Here is a 27,763-nt window from a genome sequence, read left to right as displayed (position 1 = left end):
TCCAGATATCTGACACTTAATTAGTATCCCCTTGAGAATCATCAACGGAAAGAGCTTGAGTCAGCAAGCTAGAACTACTGGTGGTCAACTCCAAGTAATAAAGTTTCCCTCTTCTAATACACAAAAATAGGGCCAAAAAACAACCAAAAAATGTAAGGCAAGGGTTATTTGGGCAACGGATAACAAATTATAATTTAGAGAGAAAACCACAAGAATAGTGTCAAGTTTCATGGTATCAAACAGGGAAACAGTGCCTTCCCTAGTAACAGGGACAACATTACCATTAGCAACATTGACCACGGTTTGTGTGGATGTTTTTAGTGATGGAATCTGTCTAGAATCACAAGTCATATGTTCAGTAGCCCCATAATCAATTATCCATGTATTATTCATAACAGGAGTAGAAGTACTTAGTGTCTTACCATCACTACCTACTGCAGCAATCATGGCAGATGCCTTGTCTGCTATCTGGTCCGAATCATTTTTGGTTTTTGCAACAGAGGCTCGAGATTTGTTGCACCGAGTATTACATGTCTTATCTTAATTCTCGAGATATCCAATTAGCTCAAAATAGCGACTCTTGGAATGTCATGTCATGCTATAGTGTGGGCATTTACCTTGGGGATGATCCCGGATTGTCTGGCTAAGACGAGTTTGTCCTGACCGGTTTTGTAACCCGCCTCGATTCGACCAAGAAGATGATATATTGGCATTTGCTACCATGGCAGCGGGTTCATTCTTATCAACCTCCATCTTTATTGTTTCCCTTTCAACCATCTTCTTGACGAACATATGAATAAGAAGCCTAAAGACCAAGTGGGGGATCATTTCGCAGCACTTCTCCACGCACTTGATCAAACCCATTATCGAGACCACCAAGAAACACATAGACTCGTTGTCTCTCAATGGATTTTTGAAACACTTTGACGTCATTTTCACACTTCATGGATACTTTATTAAAGTGATCCAATTATTAGAAAATCTCAGTTAGCTCCCCAAAATAGGTAGCCAAAGGTCGGCCATTCTGACGAAGACGTGATGCCTTCTTATTCAACGAATAAATTTGAGCCTCGTCATTCTCATCATAGTAGGCTGCCTTAAGAGAGTCCCAAATTTCCTTCGATGTAGACAACCGAATGTACCATTTCATAATCTCAGGCTTCATTGAAGACAAAAGCCAACTCTTAATTTTTTTGATCTTCAGAGAACCAATCATCATATTTAGGATCGTCTTCGTTAGGTTCCTTGATAGACCCACAAAGCTATCCCGTCTTCTTCCTTCCAACAATATGGATTTGAATGAGAGGAACCCATAAATCATAGGTTTTTTCATCCAAAATCATACCAATATTAAAGCTTGAATTCTCTGACTACCCCAATTGGAGCAGCCGCTGGAACAATCTGAGAACCAACCCCATTTTTTTTAGCCATCTCTCTTGCTGTCGGTATAGCCTAAAACTTACAGCGTTGATGGGAACTTGGAACACGGTAATTAACTGACAAAAAAATTGGGCAGCGTTGTGGAATCTGGAACAATATGGATGAACTGATAGAATGGGGTAGCAACAACTTCTCAATTGCTCATTACAATGGATCAGGAACACGGGCAGCAACAACTTTAAGTTGCTCGCTGCAATTGATCAGGGACACGGCATATACAAAAACAGTTAGGGTTCAGTGTTTTCCTTGTCTTTTTTTTTTCTAACCTGGCTCTGGTGCCAAGAAGAAATAATGCTTTTCAATGATAATGCATTTCATCTCTATCAAAGGTATATGTACAATCATATACAATCCTATCATAATAAAGGAAAAAATCATTACATCCTAAACTAGGAAACCAAATATGGTAGGAATCCTAATACATGTCAACATTTTTTGGGTTACAAAATCACCTGAAGTGGTTCCAGTTATGCTTCTTGTAGAAAGCACTTCAAGTGCTTTTCCAGGTATCACTTGCATTTTTACTAAGGATAAGTTCCAAAAACATTTTCACTAAAAGTACTTTCAACCATTTTAAAAATACTTACAAACAAACCCTGAATAATAGTTCTAACTATTTGAATATACAAATAAATCCTAAACTTTAAAACCCTAATTTATCTGTAAAACCCTAACCCTAACCTCGAACTCACAAAGCCCACATCTATTTTGGTAGATTTCTTAATACCTCTACATTAACAACCAACTAACTTTCAGACATTTGGAAGTTAGAAAGTGTCCCCATATAATTGGATTTGGAACTCTAGAGCTCCACTTGTTGGCCAAATTAACCGTTAATTCTTTCAAAATTGACTAAATTTTTTGAACTCCTTGAGGGCATCACTCAGTTTATGTGTTGGTCATCTATTATTCCTCATAATCATTCAAGGTCCGGACCACTCAAAATTGCAATGAATCTTTGGCCTTTATTTGTTGCGTGGGATTTTTGGCCGTGACCATGTGTTTATGTACTAGATGACATAAAAAAGTAGTGGCATAGAAGACCCATCATCCCATCTCGTCAGCGTCATCCCAAATATATAATTATAGGAATATTATATATGCGTGATATCTAATATCGGCACGCATCCAAGATAAAAAAATGGCCACCACCTTACATCAAAACTCAATATTTATTAAATCTTTTGGTTGAACAAATATAAAGATATTATATGTGTACGTACATAAGTGGGAATATTTCACTTTTGTTTTATTCTTTGTCACCGTCATATGCAATGTAGTTGTGAAGATTATTGGCGTATGTGACTTGTGAGGTGTTCTTAAATTAATGGTTTTGATTAAATATGATAACTTGATAGGGTTATCTTTCCTAGGTGTGATGTAGTGATTAAGAGAAACTAACCACCTTATTTGTCACCTTCGATTCATAAAATAAGGGTGAGATCGATGAAGTGCGAACAAAGTAGTAAACCCAACTTTGTTGCTTTCCAATTTCCATGCCGTTCTTGACCTAAAAATAATATCAAATCAAAGGTTTTGTTTTGTGTAACAGAATCATATCTTTTCACATTGCCAGGTATATGGCCTCCTAGACCTTTCTCTAAAACTGAGTTCTGCTAACTCTGCACGAATAATTTATAAAATGTAGGTAACGTGCAACACTGCACGATGTAGTACGTATGGCACAGATAAACTCTGCATTTAGTTGAAATAAGCATTGACAAAGATGAAGCTGATTTTCTTTTCTGGGTTGGTCAAAGAGGAATCCTAATCATGCATGCATTATATCTAATTCTGTTTTTTTTCTCTTGTATAACATTTATGATGTTTGGTTGTAATTTTTTTTGTTAAATATAAACATCACAAACTGGATCGTATACGGATCATATTACCATAAAAATCAAATAAGAGCCTAGGAACTATTTTAGGAGAAAAATAAAAAAAACTAAATACAAGATTGACTATAAGTATGTGCTTAGATTAGCAAACTCGTCAACTGTCATATTGTAAATCTATAAATGTGATTAACCGTGTAATTGGAGATCTAGTCCAACAAACACAATATATATATATCCGTCATGAGAGAAGATAATTATATCAAAGAATCTTAATCTTCTTCTTAATTGCTTGTATTAAGAGTTAAGACTTTGATTTGCTTGTTACCATTTGTGTGTTGAGTCATAAAGAAAATAAATTTTAACTCAAAACTTTATTTGTATAATATAACTCTCGAAAATATAACCTGCAAGATCTAGAGTACGTTTGGCCTATGTAATAATTTCTCTGGAAAATGTACAATGATGATCAGTCGCATTTCAAGGTGGTGGAGACTTGAAGTTAATTTTCACAAACCCACCACACCAAACAATAAGATGATGTGTTTCCTGCCTTCTAAAAATTGAAAAATAAACTATGAATCGATGTGTTGACAGCATATATATGTGTCCATATTGTAAAGACAACAATACTAGAGGGCAAAGAGGACAACTTCTTAGTTCATACCACATGGTATGCTCAACTGGCCCTCCTCTATCTTCTGTATTGTCAAACAAGTAAGAAAATGACACACACAGAGCCCCACTCATTTAGTTTTATAGTTTGTGAGGAGTGGGGGCACAATTTTAGCTGACCCAAATTTGGAGGATCCCAGTATGCAATTTTGATGTCTATCTACCCTACTGTTTAGTCTTTGAATGCTCGATTAGGGCATTGGTCCCAGTAGGAAAAAGAGGTAAAGAAATGGAAAGGTGTCATAAAGATGGCAAGTCTACTTTGCAGATATATCCATATTCCAATCCATGCTCAAAGGTGGTGGGGAATTTTGATGGTGATGGAGTGGACAAAGCCATGGCATAAAATATGGATCTCCAGACATTAAAAGAAAAGAAAAATATTAGGGTCCCATACATATGATGTGTAGTAAAATGTTGGGTGAGAGGCACAATCCAGCTGTCAGCTTTAATCATCACCTTAAAATTTGATGTTGCTCCCTCTCCTCTCTCACAACACATTTTCCCTTTATAACATTGTCCCCACTCATATGACAATTGACGAACGAGAGAGAGAGAGTGAGAGAGGAGCATATCCTTTATGTGGGAATTTTGAGGACTACCGTTGGTTTGCTTTAGGAATATGGATTTGGTAGGATAAGAGAGATCGTGGAGTAGAAGCAAAGGTTGGGCATAATATCTATGGGCGATTATTAATTTTCCATGGTGGAATCAAGAACCCGTAAAGTTTGAAGTATCAGGAACGTAATTCTGTTCAACACACATGCATAACACGGACCTTTAATTGCCCCATTTTTGTCTTGAATTAGAAAATATATGCCCTTGTTGTAAGCACATAATCTTATCCCACCGACAAAAATCCCATAAGCTAAAGCCTACAATTCTATAACCTCTTCATCCCGTAATCCCATTCATTGGTTTATTTAAGATTGCAACATCAAATCTAATTAGTGCAGACCCCATCATCTTCAATTTTCTCTATTATTTACTTGTTTTATAACACCCAAATATATATATATATATATATATTTGATTTATGTTTGAAACCCTAAACTTAAAAGTCTTGATTACAGAGTAAAATATGTCTTTTCTATGTGGAGGGATAGGTGTTAGGTTGTTTTAATTTTACATCTTTGTACAAGTAAAATTTATACTCAATCAGATTGATATATATTGATGAATAAATAAAACTTGTTTTTCTTTTCAAATTAACAATTAATTTATAATTCATGTGATACTTAACAATTTAAATTAAACATCACTGACTTTATTTTTTTTTCTTTTAAATTAGGGTTCAACTACCTACTCCTTTTGAAGTTGAATTTAAAAAAAATCATCTTAACACTGTTTTGTAAATATTTTACGAATAATGGTGACAACATATGGGAACTTGTTAAAGGTTGTCCATATGGAACGGCTATTTTTAAAAATCACACACATATGTATACAATTAGAGAGAGAGAGTAATTTCAAGATGTTTATTTGCAACAAAAGTTTGTGGTTATGAGAGTAATTTCAAAGTCATAATCAACAAAGATGAAAGATTAAAAAAAAATAACAAGGAGAAAAAAGAAGAAGAGGAGGAAAACAGATGTTCTTCCAACTTTTCCTCTCTTTGAAAGAAGCATGTTTAGCGTTGAAGAAAAAGGGTGATGGCATAGAAAGTGACCTAAAACTAAACTAAGGGAAGTGTTATTAGCACTCCAAAAATCTCATTCTACATTCCTCACAAGTGTATTTTTCTTTCTTAATATAGAAAGTTTGGAGTGTAGAAAGAGATTTTTGGAGTACTAATAACAATTCCCTAAACTAATAGTAGAATTAGCACCTATATTACATACTCGATTAAATTTTGAGCCAGAAAAAATATAGTAAGACTTTAAGCACAACTACCATGAACGTTTGAAAAAAAGGAGAGTAAGTTCGACCATCACGCTTTGTTGGCCACCCCCAACATTGCATGTGTAGCTATAAAGGAATCCAAAACCTTGAATCTTTGTCAAGACATACAAAGAATCTTCCAAAATTAGGTTAAGTTATGTGCAACAGGACTTATCTCTTTTCTCTATTTTCTTAGCATGTGAATAAATTCGTAGGGTGGATATGGTGCAATTTTCTAAATGGGATCTCAACTTTTCAGCATGCTGAGGCAGGTAGACCTTACTGCTGTAATGTATCATCAAATAATAAAGTCGGTCTAACCAGATCTGCTCCAAAATTTATTAAGGAAAAGCATGGCCTGGTCAAGGATGGTGAGGTTGTCCTATAGGTGATTTAATAGATAGTGATAATATGATGTGTAACAACTAGAGTGGACAAACCTCAAATAGAAGAAGCCATTACAGCCACAAGTAAAAATCATCAAGAAAATGTGAGAAGGAAAACGAAATTTGGTTGAGTTAAAATATCTACGAAATTGTCGATATTTTCGTCGAAATATACGAACAATTAAGGACTGATATAGAGAGGGGTGTGAAATGCAAAGTTCACCCAATATTGGTGAGATATAGAAAAATCAATGAATATCAATGATATTTGCTGAAATCCATTGGGGATTTTAAACTTTTTTTTTGAAATTTTTCTCTAGTTTTTTACTAAATCTTAGTGAGTTGATATACCACCCCATTGCAAATTTACATAATTTCCATCAAATGCAACTGATATCGATATTGATATATCCATCAATTTTCTATAAATTTGCTTATCAATATTTTTTCCTATATAGATATTTCAAAATACTGGTCGAAGATTGTGTGATAGAGGAGCGTTGAGAGCAAAATTAGCAAAAGAGCATTTGGGCCAACTCACATTTGGAGTTTGAACATTCAACTCTAGATTAGCCTAAAGCAACTTCAACTTCAAGTATAGCCCAAGTTAAACACACTTGAAAGGCCTACAAGCAGCAAATTTTGATTGCATACCCAATTCTTTTCATCTAGTTATTGTTTTTTATTTTCATGCAAAACGGTAGTGGGAGAGTATGATATCGAACACAAGATCTCGGGAGCACCGGTAATTGTTCTTGGCCACTTGATTTACAAGTATCATTTGCTTCATCAGGTTAACGATGAAGCTTAACCAAACTGATCTTGTTGTACAATCTAAGTATTAACATGTCAATCCAACAATCAAAGAGAAGCAAGCTTGAAGAAGAAAAAGCGAGAGAGAGAGATAAAAGAAATGAAGGAAAGGTATGATATGAAGGCAATAACAGAAAAATGAGAACGTTGAGTCAGGGCACGATTCAAATGCGTTGTTTTTAAGACTAATTTGTCGCTTTTCTTTGTGCAAAAAGAGTTTAGAAACAAATTGTCTATACTTCCCCCTCAATCTCAAGCGATGAAAGTGTTCTAAAAATCGGCGCTAGGCGGTGAAGGCCCATCGCGATTTAGGGCAAATTGTTTCGAAAAATCGGTCTGGAGCTAAGTGGCTCCTAGGTGGAGGGCTAGGCGGCACCTAGGTAGTTTTTTTAATTTTTTATTAATTGTGTGCTTTTTTCTTTTTTGGTTTCATAGTGGTATACTTATGGAAATGGTGTACCTAATTTGCAAATGATGGATTTACTACAAGTTCATCCAATAGTGAAATGAATTGGAGCATTTTTGAGGGGATACATACAAAGAAAAGAAATAAACTAGATACAACAAGGTTAAATAATTTAGTCTATGTCCAATCCAATGCAAGGATCATGAATAAGAAGAATTTAGTCTATCATCCAAGAATCCTCCTCATTATGATTATATGCTTACTATTTTTTTAATATTGAACTTTTTATATATTGAACTTTTATTCTCCATACAAGTTTAGTTTTTTTTTTTAGATGTAAATAGGCACTTATTTACAAGATATATAATAAATTTACATAAATCTGTCTATACACTAGGTCCTTGCTCTCTGCCTGACTATAACCTAGCATTTTTTATAACCTTAAATAAAAAGTCAAACTACATTCTATATATGAATTCCTTTTTTTGTCAAAATGTCTATAATTTGGTCATTTGTAGGAATGTAGGTCTAAAATTATGGTACGCAGTTACTGTGCTCGTAGAACAACCCGATGTACTCTTGGACCCAAACAAGTAAATCATTCAGTAAGAAACCCTAATAAAAAGGAAGGTAATGAAGTAGTAACTGAATGAAGTTCCAAAATTAGATAACAACCCACCAAGAACATGCTCCCTGCGCCAATTTAAGGTCATACAAGTTACAACCTGCATATTTATTCGGCTGATGAGCGTTTTAAGAACTGAGTCAAACAATGTAAAACAAAGTAATAATTCGTCAATACGTTATAAGATGAACAATACTGCAAGAGTGTTAGTAGTAGAATGTCCAGAATCATTTTGGCAGTGAGTCGAAATGACAACGTAACGCCAAACTATGATGCCTTGCTTCACAAGTCATAAATATAGGGTTTAATAAATTGCAAAAATGATTCCATCAGTATCCAAGGGCTATAGCAGTAAAATTCCAAGTTTAAAAATGATTCCATCAGCATCCAAGGGCTATAGCAGTAAAATTCCAAGTTTGAATATCCCTTTCCCTCACATTATTTTTAGAGTGCTGATAAACTCATCCCATTGTCTTATTTCTTCACCCACATTTTAATGAAAATATTAGAGACATGTTTATCCTTCTAGAGAAAGACTTTTAAACCCTACCCATTTTCTCTCCCTCACCGTCTCTCTCTCTCTTTGTCTCCAGTTTTCTCTCTTTCCTTTCATCTCTCTCCTCAGCTTCAACCGCCATGACTGAAGTTGTTATTGGTCTAGTACTTTCATTGTAGCCTCACTGTAGGCTTCCTTTGCCCTTGTGTCATTTTTTCCCTGAAATTCATTTCATGTTCTAATACTTAGATACAATTAAATATGGAATATGGGGTGGGTCTGGGATTTTGCCCTTGTATCATTTCAATAGGGATTTTAGGTTGGCGAGGTTGAAAATAGAGGCGAAAGGGGGAGAGGGGTGGGATGATAAGGGGGAAGAGGGTTAGTTGTCCTTCACGGGCTACTCTTTCTTCCCCACTTTGTTCTCTTGACTCGCAACCATGGCTACCAATTAACGGATTTTGCTGCTAAAGGAAGTCGAGGGAAGGATTGGGGTGCAAAGAGTGCACTGAAGAGGTGGTGATGTGATATAAGGTTATTTTAGGAATAATATTGGGTGGGGAACTGGGATTTTAGTTTTTAAAATTTTTATAGTGGGTGAAATTATAATATGGATGGGAAAATAGGACAATGGGGTGGGTCTATCTTCCAGTTTACTAATAAAATAATGTATTATAATTTAGAACAATGACGTTTTAGTAATCATATTGATGTTCATTCAAGTGATTTAGTAAACAACTTATATAACATTAATATCATTCTTACTCCAATACCAAAATATTTGAGTAATAGCTTCAATGGAAATTTGAACTTGGACTATCCTCAATCCAATTCTGATTACAATTCTTAAACAAGCCAACAAAGATAGGGAGGAAACTAGAAATCGAACACAAGATCTGGTGTGCATGAATTGCTCTTTGCAACTTAAGTTACAAACCCCTTTGCTTCATAATTTAATCGAGCTAACCAAAACTAATCTCGCAATACGATCCGAGAGGTATGAATTTCGAGTAAGCAGTCATTGAAGTCCAAGGACAATATCACATTTTCCCAATGTCATTGCATTGCATACAACTCCTTTTGAGTGATGGTGATCCCCATAGAGCAAACAAGATGATCTTGGGTTGGGCGGGTCCAAATAAACACATCACTTTAACGCCTTTGCTCAACAACAATGAGCTTAGCCCAAATCCAACGCGCTGAAGTTTCAATTGTCCAACCATAAAACAATAATTTTGAATTGTCCAAAATTTCAACAGCCTAGAGAAAGAAAGAAGCTCGGTTCGGAACTGGGTTTTGTTGGAAACCCTTCATATCATAAGTGTTTTCTGTAGAAGTGCTTTTACTATAAGCATGTAAATAGAGCCGGTCCTGAGTTTTTTGGTGTCCGGGGCAAACGCTCAAAATATGCCTTTTTTTTAAATACAAGAACATATGTTAAAATAAATATTTAAAGAGAGTTAGAATCTAATCGAAGTTTGAAGATTAGAGCCTCACGCTCATATTATATTACTTTGAAGACAACCAAAAGGGGTGAAAAGACAATCAAAAGAAAAATCATATTCAACAACTCCAAAACAAAACTCTTTTGAAATTTCAACCTTTAAGAAATCATCTTCTTCATTTATTGAAGTGAAATCATCAATTATATTATCATAATTCAAGTCTCCAAATGCATAAAATTGCTAATTTATTTAGCCTACCTTGAGTCATAATGGTCGCAAGTAAGATTTCAAATGCTAACCTATCATTCAAATATATATTAAAAAAATCATTAACATATCAATTATCATTGCACATATCATTCCAACTATATAATAGAAAATTACTAATATATATTATGAAAAGTACCTAATATTATCAACCCAAGCTAGCAAACCATGCCAATCTGAAATTCGTAGAAGAGGAGTTTTGCAATTTGCAGTCGCCAATCGGGTTTTGCAGACGTCTCAAAATGCAGTCTCACATTTGGCTGCAAATCGAGCCAGAAATCCATTATCAAACTGCAATAAAAAATAAATCCATTAAAAAGAAAGAGGCCAAATCGGAGGAAAGGCCAGACCGCAATCATTGCAACAAACATACATCGTAAAAATTAGTCTCTACTAATTAATAAAATCTTCTTGATCAATCAAATAATGGTGAAAAGATAAATTAATCTTCTATCACATAAAAAAAATGATGGGCAATAATGTAATTTCACATGTCTAAATTTTATAGTTTTTTATTGAAACCTCATCTACATGTGATGTTAAAATACCTCCAATATTAAAAATTAAAAAAAAAAGAATTGTTATTAGCATTCCAAAAATCTCATTCTACACTCCAAACTTTCTATATTAAGAAAGAAAAATACACTTGTGAGGAGTGTAGAATGAGATTTTTTGAATGTCAATAACAATTCCCAAAAAAAAAAAAAAAAAAAAAAAACCAAAAACAAAAATCTCCTACTCCCCCAAGGTTTCTCTCTCTCCCTCTCTCCTTCTCATTTCCTTAAAACATGTGTTTATACATACAAAGTGTGTAGGCAAATGCTAATAAATTACTAAGAAAAGAGTCAGAAAACCTAATATATAATATCGAATAATACCTCTCGTCCAAAAAAAAAATATATAGAATAATACCTAATAAAACTCTATGATCTGTGGCCTGTCATGACGCAACTTCCGAGTTGCGAAGAAGGAATATGAAGATAAGAGTCAAACTCAAAAGACGCGACTTCTGGGTTTGCAAATTTTTATTTATTTTTTTATTTTCTTATATATCCCCATATTTGTTAGTATAGCAAATTTTGGTGCCCCATAAAATTCTGAGCCCTGGACAATTGCACTGTCTGCACTAGGCCAGGGCCGAGCCTACATGTAAATATTTTTGTTAAAAATTTGAAAGCACTCCAAAGGACTTTATGAAGGTGTGCTTCTTTAGAAAGTACTTTTACAACTCACAGAAACTTCTAAATTTAAAAACACTTCTAGTTATTATGAGATGTATTATAGAAGCATTCATGGAATGCCCTTAGCAGAGCACCACTGTTCCTCCTAATTCAAACCATATTCTGTGAATTATAAATGAAAACTCAAACCATTATTTCTTTTTGAAAAAATTCAAAAACATAAAAATGGCGATCAAATTTTTGCATTTACACAATTCGATTTTAAATTACCATAATTCTCCTTACATTATTTAATTTTCAAAAAAAAATAAGCATGAACTGTTTGAAAATAAAATAAAAACGCGATGAAAATTACTTACCATCTTAAAGAAAAACAAATTATTTCCCACTAAAAAAAACAAAAATAAAAACCCACTAATAAAAAGCCAAACTTTCTTCCAATAGTTTAGGGCTCAGAAGAAAACCAACACGAAGATTCGGACTTTAAACCGCCTGCAAGCACAGAATCCACCTCCCCAATCAACCACCGCCACCACCGCCACCATGTCCCAAAAATCCAAATCCAAATCACGACGCAAAACCCCAAAACAAGAACAAACCCCAACACCCCCATTCCAAAACCCGACCCCACCCGAGTTCCAATTCGGCATCGCCAGGATCGCGGTTTCTCAGATCACCCAATCAGTGGGATTCAAATCCACGAAGCCCTCCGCCCTCGAAACCCTAACCCACATCGCCGTCAAGTACATCGGCGCCGTAGCCTCCGCCTCGGCCTCCTACGCCGCCATGACCAACCGCACCAAAACGAATGTCTTCGACTTCGCCAATGCCCTCCACGACTTGCAGTCGGTGCAGGGATTCATGGGTGCCTCCGCCCTCCACGAAAGTGGATTCTGCGTACTGGGTTCGAGTGTTTTGAGCGATCTCGCCGGCTTCGTGAGGCGGAATCAGGAAACCCCGTTCGCCAGACCGATTCCGCGGGGAGAGGAATTGGGTGCGGAGGAAGGTGGGACTGTGATTCCCATTCCGCGGGAATTGGATTCCCGGAGGGGTTTGCACGTGCCGAGATGGCTGCCGGCGTTGCCTGAGGTGAAGAAGGCGGTTGGGAAGAGGAGGAATGTGGAGGAGCTGTGGGAGAACGTGGCGGCCGGAAATGTTGGCGATGGCGGTGGAAGTGGGAGCGGGAATGGTAAAGCGATATGCTGGGAATCGGGGGTAAAGAGTAAGAGGGGAAGAGTGAGGTTTAGGATAGGAGGAGGGAACGGATGTGGATTTGAGGAGTGAGATGTGTACACAAAGGTAAATGAACTGGCTATTGGTCTTGGTGGGACTCTCTTTGAGTTTATACAAGAAATCTTAAGTTCAAATCTCGTGATTTTAACGGGATTATTTTTTAAAATTACAGAAGAAATTCAAATTCAAATCCCTGTTCTCGAATAATGATTTGGAATTGAACCTTGATAACTAGATCGAATACGTTACTCTAGCCGCTTTCAAAAAGTGTTGGTGGCCCAATGCTGCTTTCAATCATGTCAGTCCAAATAGTGATACATATTTAGACCCCTAAATGGGACGGATTTGAACTGTATTCGTACTCATTTATAATTAGATTAACAGATTTGATACTTATTCAGATCATCGGATATGATTTGTTGGTTCAAATACTATTAGCATCGAATTTTGATAATCAAATCGGACCTTTATCGGATTTAATTGAAGACTTAGAAAATATTAAAATATCATTAGTAACCTCATTCGTGGATTATATTTTTCTATTTCTAATTAAAAGCTTCATGTTGAACAATAAGCAAATAGGATATAAGTTTAACTTTATTGTATAAAAAACCACCATCACACAAAAGTATAAATAATATAAAAATCAAATAATATATTAAGTTGGGTCGGATTATTATCGGATCGATCTGGATCCATTTACAATCAAATTATCGAATTCAGATCTTGTTTGAATAATCGAATTGAAAGTCGCAATCTATATCCTATTAATTCAATCAGATTCGGATTAAATTCGGGTTAAAATCCGATCTATTGACAAGTCTATAGATATAAGTTCATGCAATGTCAAAAGGGATCTGCTATTTGTCGATAAAGGTTATCTCACACGCCTCCCTAACATATCCCCATCAAAATTAGCGCAATTCATAGCCGCTCATAGGACTACGGCGCCTAGCATGTGGGTAGCAAGAGGGTGCTTATGCCCCAAAGGTGCAAGGCATGAATTCACCGCCACATGACATCCCGTGCCAATAATGCAAGGACATTTGTTAGCTTTTTTTTTCCACATGTCCTTGTGTTATGGACATAGAACGCCACGGTGGCGGTCAACTTGTGCCATAGGAATTGTTCTCTCATAACCATCGGGGTCCAAAGGTCGTAGGTTACAAGTTCCAAGCAATGAGTGAGCAATTAGAACTAGGATCAGGAAACCAAAGACTATCTCTTCATCCACCGCAAAGAAAAAATCACTTCATTAAGCAACGCACTCATTTCTTATAACATAGTAACACAATATATGAGGTCCATTCGCACAAAAAATACGTCTTCCGACTCGTGCCACATCGGAAAATCACTACTTTTAACTAAGTACAGAGTTGCAACAGATATATGATCTTTCTCTTATAATGCTACAATAAAATTGCAAAAGTTCGGTGACAAGGCGAAAATATTTTCTTAAGAACGGCAACGGACTCATTTACCGCAGTTGAAACCGTGGCAAACAGACATGATTATGATAAGGATTAAGGCGATCAGGATTCCCAAAACAATCAGCTTCACCTTCATGTTCTGCAGCCACATCTTCCTCCGCATTTTAGTCCCCACAGTCCGAAAGTCCTGTGCCTGTAAGCAGGGAACACAGAATAACGATTCTTTCAACGTAAACAAATTTTTGAAAAGATGAATCAATTTAGAATGAGACACCACACATTGTACTTATGCGGGTGGCATGCTATCCAACAGGGAAACACTTTTAACAATAACTATTCAGTTTATTAAACAAGGGCATGCAATTGTGAGAGAGAACGAGATATGACCTGTTGATGAAGGTTCTCAGTCTTATCGACTAAAAGCTCTATCTTTTCCCCCCTATCCAAAACCTGCATCAAAATGCAAAACAAACATATGAGAAGAAAGATTATCCTACAGTGTGTAGAGATCCAAGGTATGAGAAAGACACCGCGAGCAAACAAGTCACAAGTCCGTCAAATGACCTTTGTTCTACGTCTCTATAAGAATGGATGTATATATTATACACCCAAAATCAACAACGAATCAATGATCGAACATAGCCCATGTAAAATACAACACCTCAACAGAAACATTGCTATTGGATACCACCAACATTATTATTATGAATTTATTCATATACACGAAGAATACAGAAAAGTTGTGACCGGGAAAAAGAGAAGCTTAACATTGAAACAAAGTTCGAATGAACCACTATCCTCAAGACTCATGCCACATCCCCTTCCCAAGTCCCAACTATCATTACTTGTTCCACATTGCCTGATCTGTTAGTAGCTTAGGTTCTAACAACACACACAAGATTGCACGTGCTCAATTATGGACATGTGTCCGGATCTGTGTACAACTAAATGTTCAACAATTACTGAAGAGCATTTCTTCCTAAAGTCAGGGCGAAAACCCTCAATTCTATCTCTTTCCCATATTCGAAATAAGTAAAATGGCCAAAAGACATAAACAATTAAGAAATAAATGGATGCGCGAAGCTCAGGCAGTTACTAATTAGAATCAATAATACTGTATCCCATCCATATCAAACAATCGTATACAAGCCAAGTGAGCGATAGAGATAAACCAATGCTGTCTACCTTTTCGATATTCTCCATCATAACACCTTTAACTTCTGAAACCTGGGCCTTCACCTTTGCGAGCTTACTTATTTCTTCAGGATGATCAACACAGTATTGCATATGCTCCTTCAATTTTGACCTGCAATTAACGGGAGAACAAAATTAGCAATTTTAACTAGATAAAATTCCATCAGCCTGCATTTTACATGATCTGGTCGGGTATAATACCCAAATTCCTTGTTCAGGCTGTTCGCAGCAGCCGTAGCAGCCTTTCCACTGCCATATTTTGCAACAAAGTCATCCTTGACACGCTCCAGAAATGCAATAGGTACTTGTCTTCCACTTGATTCATCCGCAACCACACAGTATGCTGCAACAAGAGGAAACTTCTGTTGGTATAAACAATTAAATAACGTAACTGTAACTTTCGAATCGACACTAAAAAGAAGTTAAAAACACTCATCTCTAAGATTTTAAATACATAGGATTTCAAATATCCTAACAATTTCAGCATCCACGAAATCAAGGCATTGGAAATATTTTCGAAATGCAATAAGATGCAACTACAATAACTACAGCGGAATCGCATTTGATAATTGGATAAAATTGGAAGCAGATTTGCATTCACTAATTCACACTTCAAAATATTAGCCTAAGATCCAAGATCTTGAACTCCAATGCACAGAAACCGAAATTCAGCGCCGAAAAATCAAAATTTACAAAGCAAAACCAAAGAATCGAGATCAAGCGCAGATCTAGCAACAATTAGGCACATCAAACGCAGCACAAACAAGCGAAACGAACAAATCAAACAATCAACACAGCATAAAGTAGAATTTCTAGCATTTTCTCGGGAAACAAACGGAAAATAAAAGGAGAGGGAAAGGAGATTACTGAAGCCATTGTCGACGAGGTAATTGAAGGTGTGGCCATCGCAGTTGTAGGTGAACTTGTTGTTGGTAGCAGGAAGCTTCTGGAGGCACTGGAAGGCAATGGAGTTGAAATTGCCGCTGAATTCCGTGTACTCCGCGAGAACCACAGTCCCTCGCGCCACGAACGCGTAGATCAGTGCCTTCTGCCCCATTTTTTCTCTGGAACCTTCCGCTCTCTCTGCTTACTGCTGTGCGTTTCGGTTTCAGAGAGACGCACAGCGATTTTGTAATTTTTTTTTTTTTTTTTTCCGAATTTAGGGGTTGGATTTTTTGGGTTTTTGATTTGTGAAGCGCACCTTTTGTTTCTCTCTCTATGATCTGTCCTCCCACACTGGTTTTTGTTTTAGAGAGAGAAAGAGATCGAGAGAGAAGGGAAGGTTAGGGGGTTTTAATGAGGTTTTAAAAAGTAGAGATAGAAGTGTGGAAGAAGAAATGTGGGGGTTTAAATTTTTAAAATGTGGAGTACTAATTTTAAAGGAAAACTAGAGTGAGAGGGATTTTCTGGGGAAAGGTTGCTGTGAGGTAGGGATCATGAGAGGTTCATGAGGTCTTTCTTTATTTCTTTTCTTAATCAAGGTGATTATCATAATGAAAGTGAGATTATAGGAACGGATCTGTAATGATTAATGCGTATTTGTTGATATGTTTCATCATTAATGTATAAATTAAGGCCGTTGATTAAGTGAAATTATCTAAAAATTTCCAATTTTGATTCGTAATATGACAATTGTTCGTATCAAATATTAAATTAAATATGCATATATATGTTTAACCAAATTAGCTTTAACAATATGTTCTTTATCTCAATTTAGATGAATTTATTGCACATTTTTATCATTTAATGTATATTATGTGAACTGTACTCAAGTTGATATTATTTGAGGAATTGAGGTTCACTCGAAGTTTAAAGACTCTAAAATTTATGCAGTTCAAGAAAGAGAGAAAGAGATCTAAGCTGTTCAAATTTTTTAAATTCTATGGGATGAACTAGTAAAATAGACTAATAGAAGCTGTATAATTAAAATTGAGTGGTGGATCCTTAGGCTCCGAACATAAAATCGGAAATGCATTTCGTTCCCTATTTGAGTAGGAAGTTTCATTCGGCCTCGTACACGTGGCAGAGTTCAGGTGGCCATGTGAGAACCGCTCTCCAACCTGCGTTGCATGGAATAACAAATATTTCAGGTTTTTAATCCAAAAAAAGAAGCGTAAACAAATAAAAAAGATGAAGAGAGGTAAAACATCAATTTGCCTGCCTCACACGTCACCTCACCATCACAATCACCGTCTCAGTCTCACACCCACAAGAAAGAAATGAGAGGGATATAGAGAAATATAATAATTATTTTCGTTTTTTGATTTTTTTTAATATATTTATCTCAAAATATAGAGTACATATGCTTAAAAGAAGGAAAATAGAAAAAAAATTTACATACTGTCGTACTGAAATTTTTTTTTTTTGTAAACAAAAAATTTTACATACTATTGTACAAATTTCAATACGAGAATATGTAAAATGAACTTAAATCACAAAAAGAAAAACAAGTTTCAAAATACGAGTAGAAGTGTTGTTAAAAGTGAAAAAAGCATAAAGAAAATGACATATTTCATCCAATGCCTTTCCGATTAAGAGCTTAAATAATTTTCATAAGAACATTGCTCCTACAAGCAATCAAGGATTCTTTTAGCTAATTAACCATAAATAAAGAATCTTAACATACAACTTAAGTACAGTTCACATTCATTAATCTTCGATATTTCGATATTTTACTCAGATGCCAGAGGTCAACTAGAATCATATTTCGACATCAATGACTGATCATAGGCGGAGTCAGTTTTCGGTGAATTGTGCAGTTGGTTTGAGTGCTCTATGCTCTTGACTGTCAAAACTAAACTAAGAAAAATCCATAACCCAGAAAAAGTTAAGAAAATCCATAACCCTTCAAAGGTTGCATAAAATGATGACAGAATACATAAGGTATTCGTTTGGTATGCAGACGGGACAGGACGGAACGGAACGGAACGGAACGGGAGCAAAGATGTCCTCGGATGGAAACAAGGAGGAAGAAGAAGGAGACGGAGAGGTTATAATTTTGTGTTCCACGGATGTGGAACGAGTCGTTCTAGGGGAGTGAGGCGGAACGAAAATTCACTCAAAACTCGTCCCGTGGAACAGCTCGTTCCACCCGTTTTAGGCGCACCAAACGTGGGATGGAACGCCTTATCTCATTCTATTTCGTAAGGATAAATTTGTGCAGGCTTACCTTTACTCTCGTTTACTATTGTCCACGCTTTCAAGTTCTGACAAAACCGAGTGTGGTGCCTTGTTAAGCCATAGTGCATGACCGCCTTCCATAGTGCATGGTTCTTCCGTTCAAATGCTGCATCTTTTGGATCCTGGGCACAAATTATAACAGGTACGATTAACTATTTACAAAAAAATTAAATAAAGAATCCACATCCCCATTTATATAAAACACGAGTGTGTAACAACGAAAAATCAAATGAAATAACCCATATAAAATTTGCTACCTCTTTCAAATCTTTCCATGCGAGGTGTCTTTCTTCCATGACTGATCCATATCATCCTCGACAACTGCTACGACAAATGGTTCTAAATCGATAAACATAAACAATACATGGAGGAAGGTACAAGAAAAATGCACGCAAACATCATACAAAGTTGCGAGCATGCCAAGCATGAAAGGAACAGCATAAACGTTTTGAACGGATATAAACCATATATTTTGAATCAAAGTAATCACTAATTGAGTGTCGTATATCTCAATTGCATGTTTGTACTTTCCTAGCATATTTTCTGGGGGACAAATGTTGTCTCATGTTTCTTGAATTTCTAAGTTTACCAAAAGGTATGCATGCAACTCATTTGCTATGTTTTCTTTTGGTTAAACCTCCCCAGAAATGAAAATAAATGTACAACGCCAACTAAGGTGACAAAGTAGGAGCTGATGATCACTCGAACAAACTTACCGGTGTGATCGGTAGTCCTTTCTTCTTCCGTCAGCTTTAGAACTTTTATTTAGTTGTGAAGATTCTTCAACAAAGTTGAGGGTATGCACCAAAACCTAACAAGGTTAGACCTTAGTTTTTAGATGCATAGAAACACACATAACTGTATTGCTCTGCTTATTGAATTCATGGCGGAAACCAGTCTTCGGATTTTTTTATTCGTTTTCTTCGATTTTCAGGGACTGAGAGAAAGAGAGCTATAAACTCAAAACCCAAAACCCCGAACACAAGCAAAAGTTTAAAAAAAACATCCAAAATTAGCACGGTTTGAAAAACCTATTGTAAAAATGTCACAACTTGAAAAATGTTCACAATGCTGTAAAACTATGTGGCTACTCACATAATTTGACTAAAAATGAAAGAATGAAAGTTAATATTATCGGTGAAGATTGTAAACTTAAATAGTATACGTTTGAATTTTACTATTTTGATATGTAAAGTTTTCTTCGTACATTTCAAAAGATGTTGGATCAAAATCTCTATATACAGAGGTATGCTTGTATCTTCAAAACAACACACAAGATCAAAAGTAGAAAGTGATCATATCAATATCCCTCCATTCTCTTTACCTGCATCCATTGTCTAGTACAGTTACGAAAATAAACATTGTGATAACTCATGTTCCACTTCGATCTCTAACAAAGATTCTCTCTCACTTTTGCCTATTCATAACACACAAAACTAGTAGTCTTTGAGCTTGAGTGGGTTTGGATTAGGTAGATTTTAGGTCGTAGATTTTACCTCAGTTGTATAATATTTTTATTTTCTTTTTCTGGAAGTGGTAGATTGTTCTGGTGGTTAGAATCTTTATTGTCAGCTCAGTGCGTTCTACGTTTAAACTCTTCCCTCTTTTCTTTTATGTAGAATATAGTTTGTATTAAAAAAAATGCATTGTAACTTCAATTCCAATGTATTAGGAGAAGACAATGGGAGGTGAATTTGAGGTGTTAGGGTTCCAAGCACTTTCTCAACGGTTGTTTGCGCGCGTTGCGTAGGTCACTTCCAAACATACAACACTGAGAGTTGCTTCTTTTTACAACCACAGCGCCTCTGCCTCTGCCTCCAACCCAAAACCTCAAAACTCCCGCACATTCAATCGCAGGGAAAGATAATCATGGAAGGCAATAGCAATAGCAATAGCAACGCCAAAGACCAGAACCAAATCGTGGATGTCCGCTCGGTGGTCGAAGCCGTCTCCGCCGACGACTCCGACGCCCCCCTTTACCGAGTCGAAAGCCTCTGCATGCGCTGCGGCGAAAACGTACTCTCTCTCCCTCTTAATTGCTTCTTAGGGCTTCTCTGTTTTGATTTTTATCATCCGATTTGTTAAGTTTATTGTTAATTTCAGGGTACTACCAGTTTTCTGCTGACTCTGATTCCACACTTCAGAAAGGTATGCATCTAATTTCTGATCAATTTCGCCAATTTCGTGTTCTTTCTGTTGTTGCTGTGTGTAAATGGAAGTGTTTGTTGGTGTGCAGATTTTGCTTTCGGCTTTCGAGTGCCCTCATTGCAATGAGAGGTAAAAGTTCAAACTATGTGATGATAATTTGTTCAATTTTTGATTGCTGATTGAAATTTTCGATCTTGTATGTTTTGTTTTGCTGCAGGAATAATGAGGTTCAGTTTGCTGGTGAGCTCCAACCCAAAGGTTGCTGCTACCAGTTGGAGGTGCCTTCTGGCGACCCCAAGGTTAGACTAATCAAAATTTTGTTAATTGACATTATATGGATCATTTTATCTCTATACTACACAATGCGATACATGATATTTTCGCTGAAGTGTATTGAACATTCCCCCTCCTTCAGAATTGCAGAATTGATGAATTTATCTGTGCAGATGCTTAATCGACAAGTGGTGAAGTCTGAGTCTGCTACTATTAAGGTACTTGAGTATATCCTGCTTGAAGTTCAATGCATTAATTCTTTTCCATTTTACATTTCTGTAATGTACAGTTTCTTTAACATCTTCAATTATGTTGACTTTAATAAAAGAACTTGTTTTTGTTGTCTTCATATTATCCGAGTTTAGCTGGAGAGCTTATTGGATTTGTTAGTTCAGAGTAACATAATCATTATTCATTATTGTTAAAAAAGTTCTAAATCTTGAATTGGTTGAATGCTGACTTAGAGTTTCTAGTGGTAACTTTGATTTAATGTAGGTTAGTTAGCCAGTTTAGTGGTAAGGTTTTCACATTCTGGCTGGGGAGACTGGGGTTGTATCCCAGTAGTGGCCCATCGATTTTTCCTTTGTGAGATAAATGAATCGAGTTGAATATATACTGTACATAAGTACTTCCAGATCTTAGCTAATTAGGTTATCAGGTGGTATAAAAAAAAAATATAAATTGTAGATTTTTTCTGTTGTTTTTAAAAAAGAGCTGCAGATAAAAATTTTTGACCTAGAGTTTCCAGTCTGCTATAATATATCCCTTTGTGGTGCTAATTGACACTAATAGAAATGATAATGATTTTCGTATTTATTATTTTATAATTCCTCTTACTAGATGATCAAGAAGAGTGATAATAAAAAGCTACAAAATTAGTCAAACTAAGATTAATTTTATCTGTTCTTATTGCTTGTGGGATTGTCTATAATATCTATTTCTATAAGGTAACAAAAATGTATTGAGTTGTGCATTCTCTTTCATTTGTGTCCACAGATTCCCGAATTGGATTTTGAGATTCCTCCGGAGTCTCAGCGTGGATCTCTGTCAACGGTATTGTTTTACTCCCCCCTCTTCTTTAGTAGAGTTGTACAAATTGCTGCTTAGTGGATTAGCTCCATTCACCTGGATTCCTTTCTCTTTTTTGGTAATTTTGTGGTCGGTAGCAATATCTTATTTTTTACTTGTATGACTTGTGGTCTGTATTCAACAGATTGTACATTGTAGCATTTTGAGTTTAACAGATTTCTTTAACTTTTCTGTTTTCCTTCAGTCAAGGCAATCATTTTCTTTTATCCCCTTTTGGGACTTGCGGACCGTTTCTGTAATAGTTGAAAGAGTAAAGGTTTGATTTAAATTTTTTTATATGCAAAAGGTGCTGACTGAAAGTAAATCTATTTGTAATTGGCTCTAGCCTTTGGCACATATTTTAGGCATACGTGCAAGGGTGATAACTAGGAAAATTAAATACCTTTTATTTATTATCTTTTAGGATGGGTAGGCTTAAGTGGTTGGTTCTCCCTGTATCACCTTTTTAATTATGTAGTTTTGTCTTTAGTGTATAATTTCTCATATATTTGTATCTTCAGTTCAGTTTTTTTCTCATCTTTTTTTTTTCCCGAAGTACCTTCATTCCACTCCCACCCCAACCTCTCCCTTTTCAAACATCTTATATTTGTCTGATAATTTAGGTTGAGGGGATATTGTTACGAGCGGCAGATGAATTACAAGCACTTCAAGAAGAGCGCAAGGTTCATATACGTCTGACAGTTACTGTTTTATAAGATAATATAGTTTTTCTCAATATTTACTTGCTGTCTTTTGAGTTTTCAGAAAGTGGATCCTCAGACTGCTGAAGCATTAGACCAGTTTTTGTTAAAGTTGAGAGCCTGTGCTACAGCAGACTTGTCCTTCACCTTCATCCTTGATGATCCAGCTGGAAACAGCTTTGTTGAGAACCTGTAAGAGATTATCAATTTTGAAAAGAGAACCATTTTGTTATAACTTTGGTCCTTGGGGTCCGTTCTATCAATAATTCAATATACAGTTTAAGTTGGAGTCACTTTTAAAAGGAATGCAGCTAATGTCTCATAAGTGCCTTGCATTTGTGGTGGATTCAGAAATTTTCTTCATTGTCGCTATAATTTGACACTTAAATGTTGCTTTCTGTTCGAACCTTTCACTGACTGAGGGTATAAAATGTTATTTGTGCAGGTTTGCTCCATCCCCTGATCCATCATTGAGTATAAGGTTTTATGAGCGAACTCCAGAGCAACAAAAAACATTAGGGTATGTTGTTGATGCAGCATCAACAGAAGCAGTTAGCACTTCTGACCAAGTACAAAGAGTCCCACATGGCTCAATTGGAGCAGCAGCTGGTCATCGGGCCATTGCTCAGAGTAATAGTGCTGAAATTGCTGAATCTTTGTTTCGATACACAGCTCCAGAGGAGGTACACATTTATTAAGTGTTCTATGCAGTACAATTCTGTATCTTTTCAGCATTTATAGATTAGATTTTGAAATATTTAGTGAATATCTCCACTGTTTGACAGGTGATGACTTTCCCATCAACATGCGGAGGTTGTACTGCTCGGTGTGAAACTCGAATGTTTGTCACCCGTATCCCTTTGCATCTTTTACCAGTCTTCAGATATTTGAGTCAATAAGTTGCTTCTCTTTTATTGCTGATCTAATGGAACTGTTTTTAGTCTTGTGAAAATGGATTTTCTGCTTTAAACCAATGGCCTATCTGTAGATCCCACAATAACTGGAAAAGAACACATCCAAAGAGAGATTAAAACAATCCAGTTGGTTGCTAAAGAAATTTAGGATACCTCTAGAACTTCTTTTTGCAATATTTTTTTTTCTTCTTAACCATTTACAGACATTCCATATTTTCAAGAGGTAATTGTCATGGCATCCACTTGTGACAATTGCGGTTACCGCAATTCTGAGGTTTGTACCGATCTGCTTATTTTCTTTTAATCTCTTCCATGCTTTGTTGTTAAATTAAGCTCTCTTGTGCAGTTGAAGCCTGGTGGACGAGTTCCTGAGAAAGGAAAGAAAATTATTCTTCGTGTGAAGAATGTTAAGGATCTTAGTCGTGATGTAATAAAGGTCTATTACCATATGCTTATCATATCTCATCTGTATCTTATGATGTCTATTACCATGTTCTTATCATATCTTGTCTTTATCTTATGATCTGTGCATATAGCACTTCCATTTGCCCGTATACCAGTAACGTGTAGCACTTGACATTGCTTTCCCATGGTTGAGTTCTAATGGGTCCGATTAGAGTGGTTGTTGGCTGAATCTTTAGAGAATTTTGCTGCAATTTCTGCACAAGAATAAGGAACTTTAGATTTCCATCAGACAGAAAATTGTGGAAAGGATGGGAGAGTATGGACTGTTTTATTGGTTTATCAATGCTCTAAAAATAAAGGTTTTGTTTTGCCGTTGCTTGTGGTGCTAACTACTAAGTGATGTACAGATATATACCATAAGAATGTGACAAAAAGTGTATTACAAGATTTTTTTCGTTTGTTCAGATTAGTTTGTTTATATAGTTATAGACATACATACAAGCATTCTGAATGTGGAGAATAACAATATCAACTTAAGATGTGACACGTGTGTTGGTTTCGAGTCCATGAGATGTTAATACCTTTATTTTTAGTATAAAGTTGCAAACCGTTTTCTGACAAACTATCATGCTGGCTCAGTCAGATACTGCGAGCGTAATAATTCCAGAAATTGAGTTGGAGCTGGCTAGTGGCACTCTGGGAGGGGTTGTTACAACTATTGAAGGCTTGATAATGAAAATTAGTGAAAGTAAGTGCTGATATTTCTGTCTATGCTGTCCGTGACATGCTGTGCTTCTAGTTTATGATTCTTTTAATTCCTTATGAGTACCTTAAAAGAGTGGAATTTAACGTTGGTATCTGTTCTAATTACCTGGAACTGATATGGTTCACCTGCGTTATGGTTTTGAGAGGGTGACTTTATAATTTGTTTTGCAGGTCTTGAAAGAGTGCATGGATTTAGTTTTGGAGACAGTATTGATGAGAATAAGAAAAGCAAGTGGCTAAATTTTCACACAAGCCTGAAAAAGGTACTAGATGGCCTTTCACTGGAACATATATAGAAAAGAAATATGCAGTCTCAGCCTTTAATTTCTGTAATAGTCTTTTTCATCAATGCATGGAACATAGTAGATGGACTCAAATTTTCGTGCCAGAAATTTATTCGAACATTGTAAAGATGGCATAAATTTCTAAATATGGATACGTTCTTTTTCGTAATGGCTGCAGAAAATTGGTTTGCTTTATTCTTTCTTTTATTGTAGTTGTTTTTTATGTATAATTATGGTGGCTTTACTTTTTCCACAGACAATATCAGTTTTTCCCTTAACTTCTCTCCCTCTGCTGCAGCTTCTGTGTTTAGAAGAGCCTTGGACTCTAATTCTTGATGACGCATTGGCTAATTCTTTTATTGCACCGGCGACTGACGATATAAAAGATGACCATCAGTTGATGTGTAAGACTTCTTTCTTCCATCTCAGGTGTACTTTAAAAATTCATGGTTCCTCCTTAAAAAAATGTCATAGTTAACACTTAACAATAGTAGAGGATGATTGCTGAGTTGCTGACAATCATATATGTGACATGCAAGAGAGATAACTTTTTTTCCTTGGCTGGGTCAAGAGAGGGTTTTTTGTCTGTTCATTTAGATTCTGCAGCGTCTATGTAATCGAGTTGTTTTTCTACATTGTCACTACATTTACTTGCAAAAAGATTCTTAGAACTACATCAGTTGTGTGTCGCTGTATGCATCTCAAGTTGTGTGGTGTCTCACAAACCTAACCTGGTAGGCACCTTAAGCAGTTTTAGCTACCTTGTTCACCACCAATGAATTTCTGGCGGATCTACAGTTTTCTTGCAGACAATCTTCAAGTGCGATAATGATTAAGTCACGGTAGAACTTGTTTGGAGAACATTATTAAAAACTGATGTCAAGTCATATATCTACGCAAAACGCTTGTGTGGCAAGCAGACGTCATATGCTAACCAGTTTTTTCATTTGCGTTTGATTTTAATTTTTCTTTCCAAGTTCCTTATATTGTACTGCTTGTTCATTTCCTTTACCCGATTAAGACACCAGTCGTTGTTTTCTTATGCTTGACATTATTTTCTTTGGTGCCGGCTGACTCCAGTTGAGGATTACGAGAGGTCATGGGAGCAAAACGAAGAATTGGGTCTGAATGACATCGACACCTCTTCCGCTGATGCTGCTTACGATTTGAAAGATAGTGCAGTAACAGAGAAGTCGGCGGTGTAATTCTATTACCCTTTTCTCTTCCCATTTTTTCCGACGGGAAAGGAATGCTATGTACTAATTCGAGCTTGTGTAACTTTACTATGTATGAGCTCATGCTGCTATGTGAAATTTGCATGGAATATAAACGTCCATTTCTATGGTACTAAATGATCGAACTTTACAAGGGGCCAATGTTTTGGTCGGCAGTGGAAAGACTTTTAGAAGCAAACTCAAACCATGTTTTTAGAACCCGAATGTTCCGAATTTTAGCAAAATGTGAATCTCAGCGAGTACAATTTTACTATTTTGGAAGTCTCAGCCTTTTTGTTTTTTTTGTTATTTATTTTATTTTTAGTACAACGGTATTTTTATATTAAGGGAAATGAGAGTTCGGCTAAATCACATAAGGGGCAACCTAATTTGGTATCGAACCTAAGACATCTCACTTATAAGTGAAGAGGAATACTATCAGATCGTAGTACTAAGTGGTTGGAAGTCTAAGTTGTTAGGGCGGCAAAAAGATCAATATCTAAACTACATATTAATGAAATCTAGTTGTTAATCAAAAGAGGGTGAAAAAATATTTTTGTCATTTATCACAACAAAAAAGTTAAGGATAGTAACATAACTTCACAAATAAAATTTTGTTATTTTTTTGTTTAAGTCTCGCCTACGGATGAGTTTATAATTTCTAATTTAAAAAAAAAAAAAAAAAAAAAAAAAGAAGAAGGAACCTCTCTCATTCTCTCTCCCACTCCCACGTTCTTTCTCACTCCTTCAATTTTAAAAACAAAAGCAAAAAGTTTCACAGTGTGGGCATATACTAGTTTCTAATTAAGCACTAGAAAACTGTTGTCAACCATTTTGGTTCTTGTATGAAAAATCTCCTTTAAATAAGGAGAAAATGACAAAAAATGTCTCAATTTTTATCAAATCATTTTGGCCTATGGTTTATTAAATTGAAGGTATTTTTGTTATTTTAGTCATTATTTACACTAGCGGAGTCAAGTATAAGACTCCCCTAGGCTATAGTGGAGAGTTTTGAATTTTAAGTTTAAAAATAGGGGTGTGATATCCACACATCCCTTTTTACTTCTCACACACCCTTCTAATTTTCAACCATCGGATTTAATGAATTGAAGAAGATCAAATGATTGAAATTAAAAAAGCCTAAAAATATTAATCTTTGGGGCTATTTTATGATTTTTAATTGTCATTCTACTTAGCAAATGAAATTTTTATTCTTAAGGCTCCATTTAAGGAAAATAAGAGTTAATAAGTATTAAATAAACTCATCACTTCAACCAACATTATAATTTAATAGTAATAAATTAAAAGGAAAACTAATGAAATGGTTTGAAAATTTTGAGTTTTAACAATAAGGATAAAATAAAGGGTAAAGTAAGTCCACCAAGGCCACAAATCCGAATATTTGAAATTTGATCTAACGGTTAAAGTTATTATAATTTTTAAAGTGGGCCCTTGTTTGTAGCCGTTTGATCAAATTTCAAAGGTTCAGATTTGTAGCCTTGGT

At 35.8% G+C, this 27,763-nt stretch overlaps 3 protein-coding genes across 3 annotated transcripts; 2 read left to right on the top strand and 1 right to left on the bottom strand.

The window, feature by feature from the left end:
• Positions 1–11,763: 11,763 nt before the first annotated feature.
• On the top strand, positions 11,764–13,003 carry LOC137730260 (transcription initiation factor TFIID subunit 8-like). Its single transcript, XM_068469319.1, has one exon. The coding sequence runs from the start codon at positions 11,994–11,996 to the stop codon at positions 12,732–12,734; it is 741 nt and encodes a 246-aa protein (XP_068325420.1). The 5' UTR covers positions 11,764–11,993; the 3' UTR covers positions 12,735–13,003.
• A 931-nt stretch (positions 13,004–13,934) lies between these two features.
• On the bottom strand, positions 13,935–16,514 carry LOC137729381 (vesicle-associated membrane protein 721-like). Its single transcript, XM_068468327.1, has 5 exons — positions 16,175–16,514; positions 15,509–15,650; positions 15,299–15,419; positions 14,501–14,563; positions 13,935–14,306 (listed from the first exon to the last, which is right to left on the bottom strand). Exons 1-5 carry the CDS (start codon positions 16,362–16,364, stop codon positions 14,157–14,159), a joined length of 666 nt encoding a protein of 221 aa, XP_068324428.1. The 5' UTR covers positions 16,365–16,514; the 3' UTR covers positions 13,935–14,156.
• Positions 16,515–20,141: 3,627 nt separating this feature from the next.
• LOC137728778 (uncharacterized) lies at positions 20,142–26,533 on the top strand. Its single transcript, XM_068467540.1, has 16 exons — positions 20,142–20,503; positions 20,591–20,635; positions 20,724–20,764; positions 20,853–20,934; positions 21,082–21,126; positions 21,905–21,961; positions 22,600–22,659; positions 22,742–22,869; positions 23,123–23,360; positions 23,463–23,529; positions 23,795–23,865; positions 23,938–24,027; positions 24,636–24,744; positions 24,933–25,024; positions 25,344–25,449; positions 26,126–26,533. Exons 1-16 carry the CDS (start codon positions 20,357–20,359, stop codon positions 26,248–26,250), a joined length of 1,503 nt encoding a protein of 500 aa, XP_068323641.1. The 5' UTR covers positions 20,142–20,356; the 3' UTR covers positions 26,251–26,533.
• Positions 26,534–27,763: the final 1,230 nt, after the last annotated feature.

Source organism: Pyrus communis, chromosome 3, assembly GCF_963583255.1.
Source record: "Pyrus communis chromosome 3, drPyrComm1.1, whole genome shotgun sequence".
Classification (NCBI taxonomy): Eukaryota; Viridiplantae; Streptophyta; class Magnoliopsida; order Rosales; family Rosaceae; genus Pyrus; species Pyrus communis.
The sequence above is the reverse complement of the archived record's forward strand: the minus strand, read 5'-3'. Positions and strand labels throughout refer to the sequence as shown.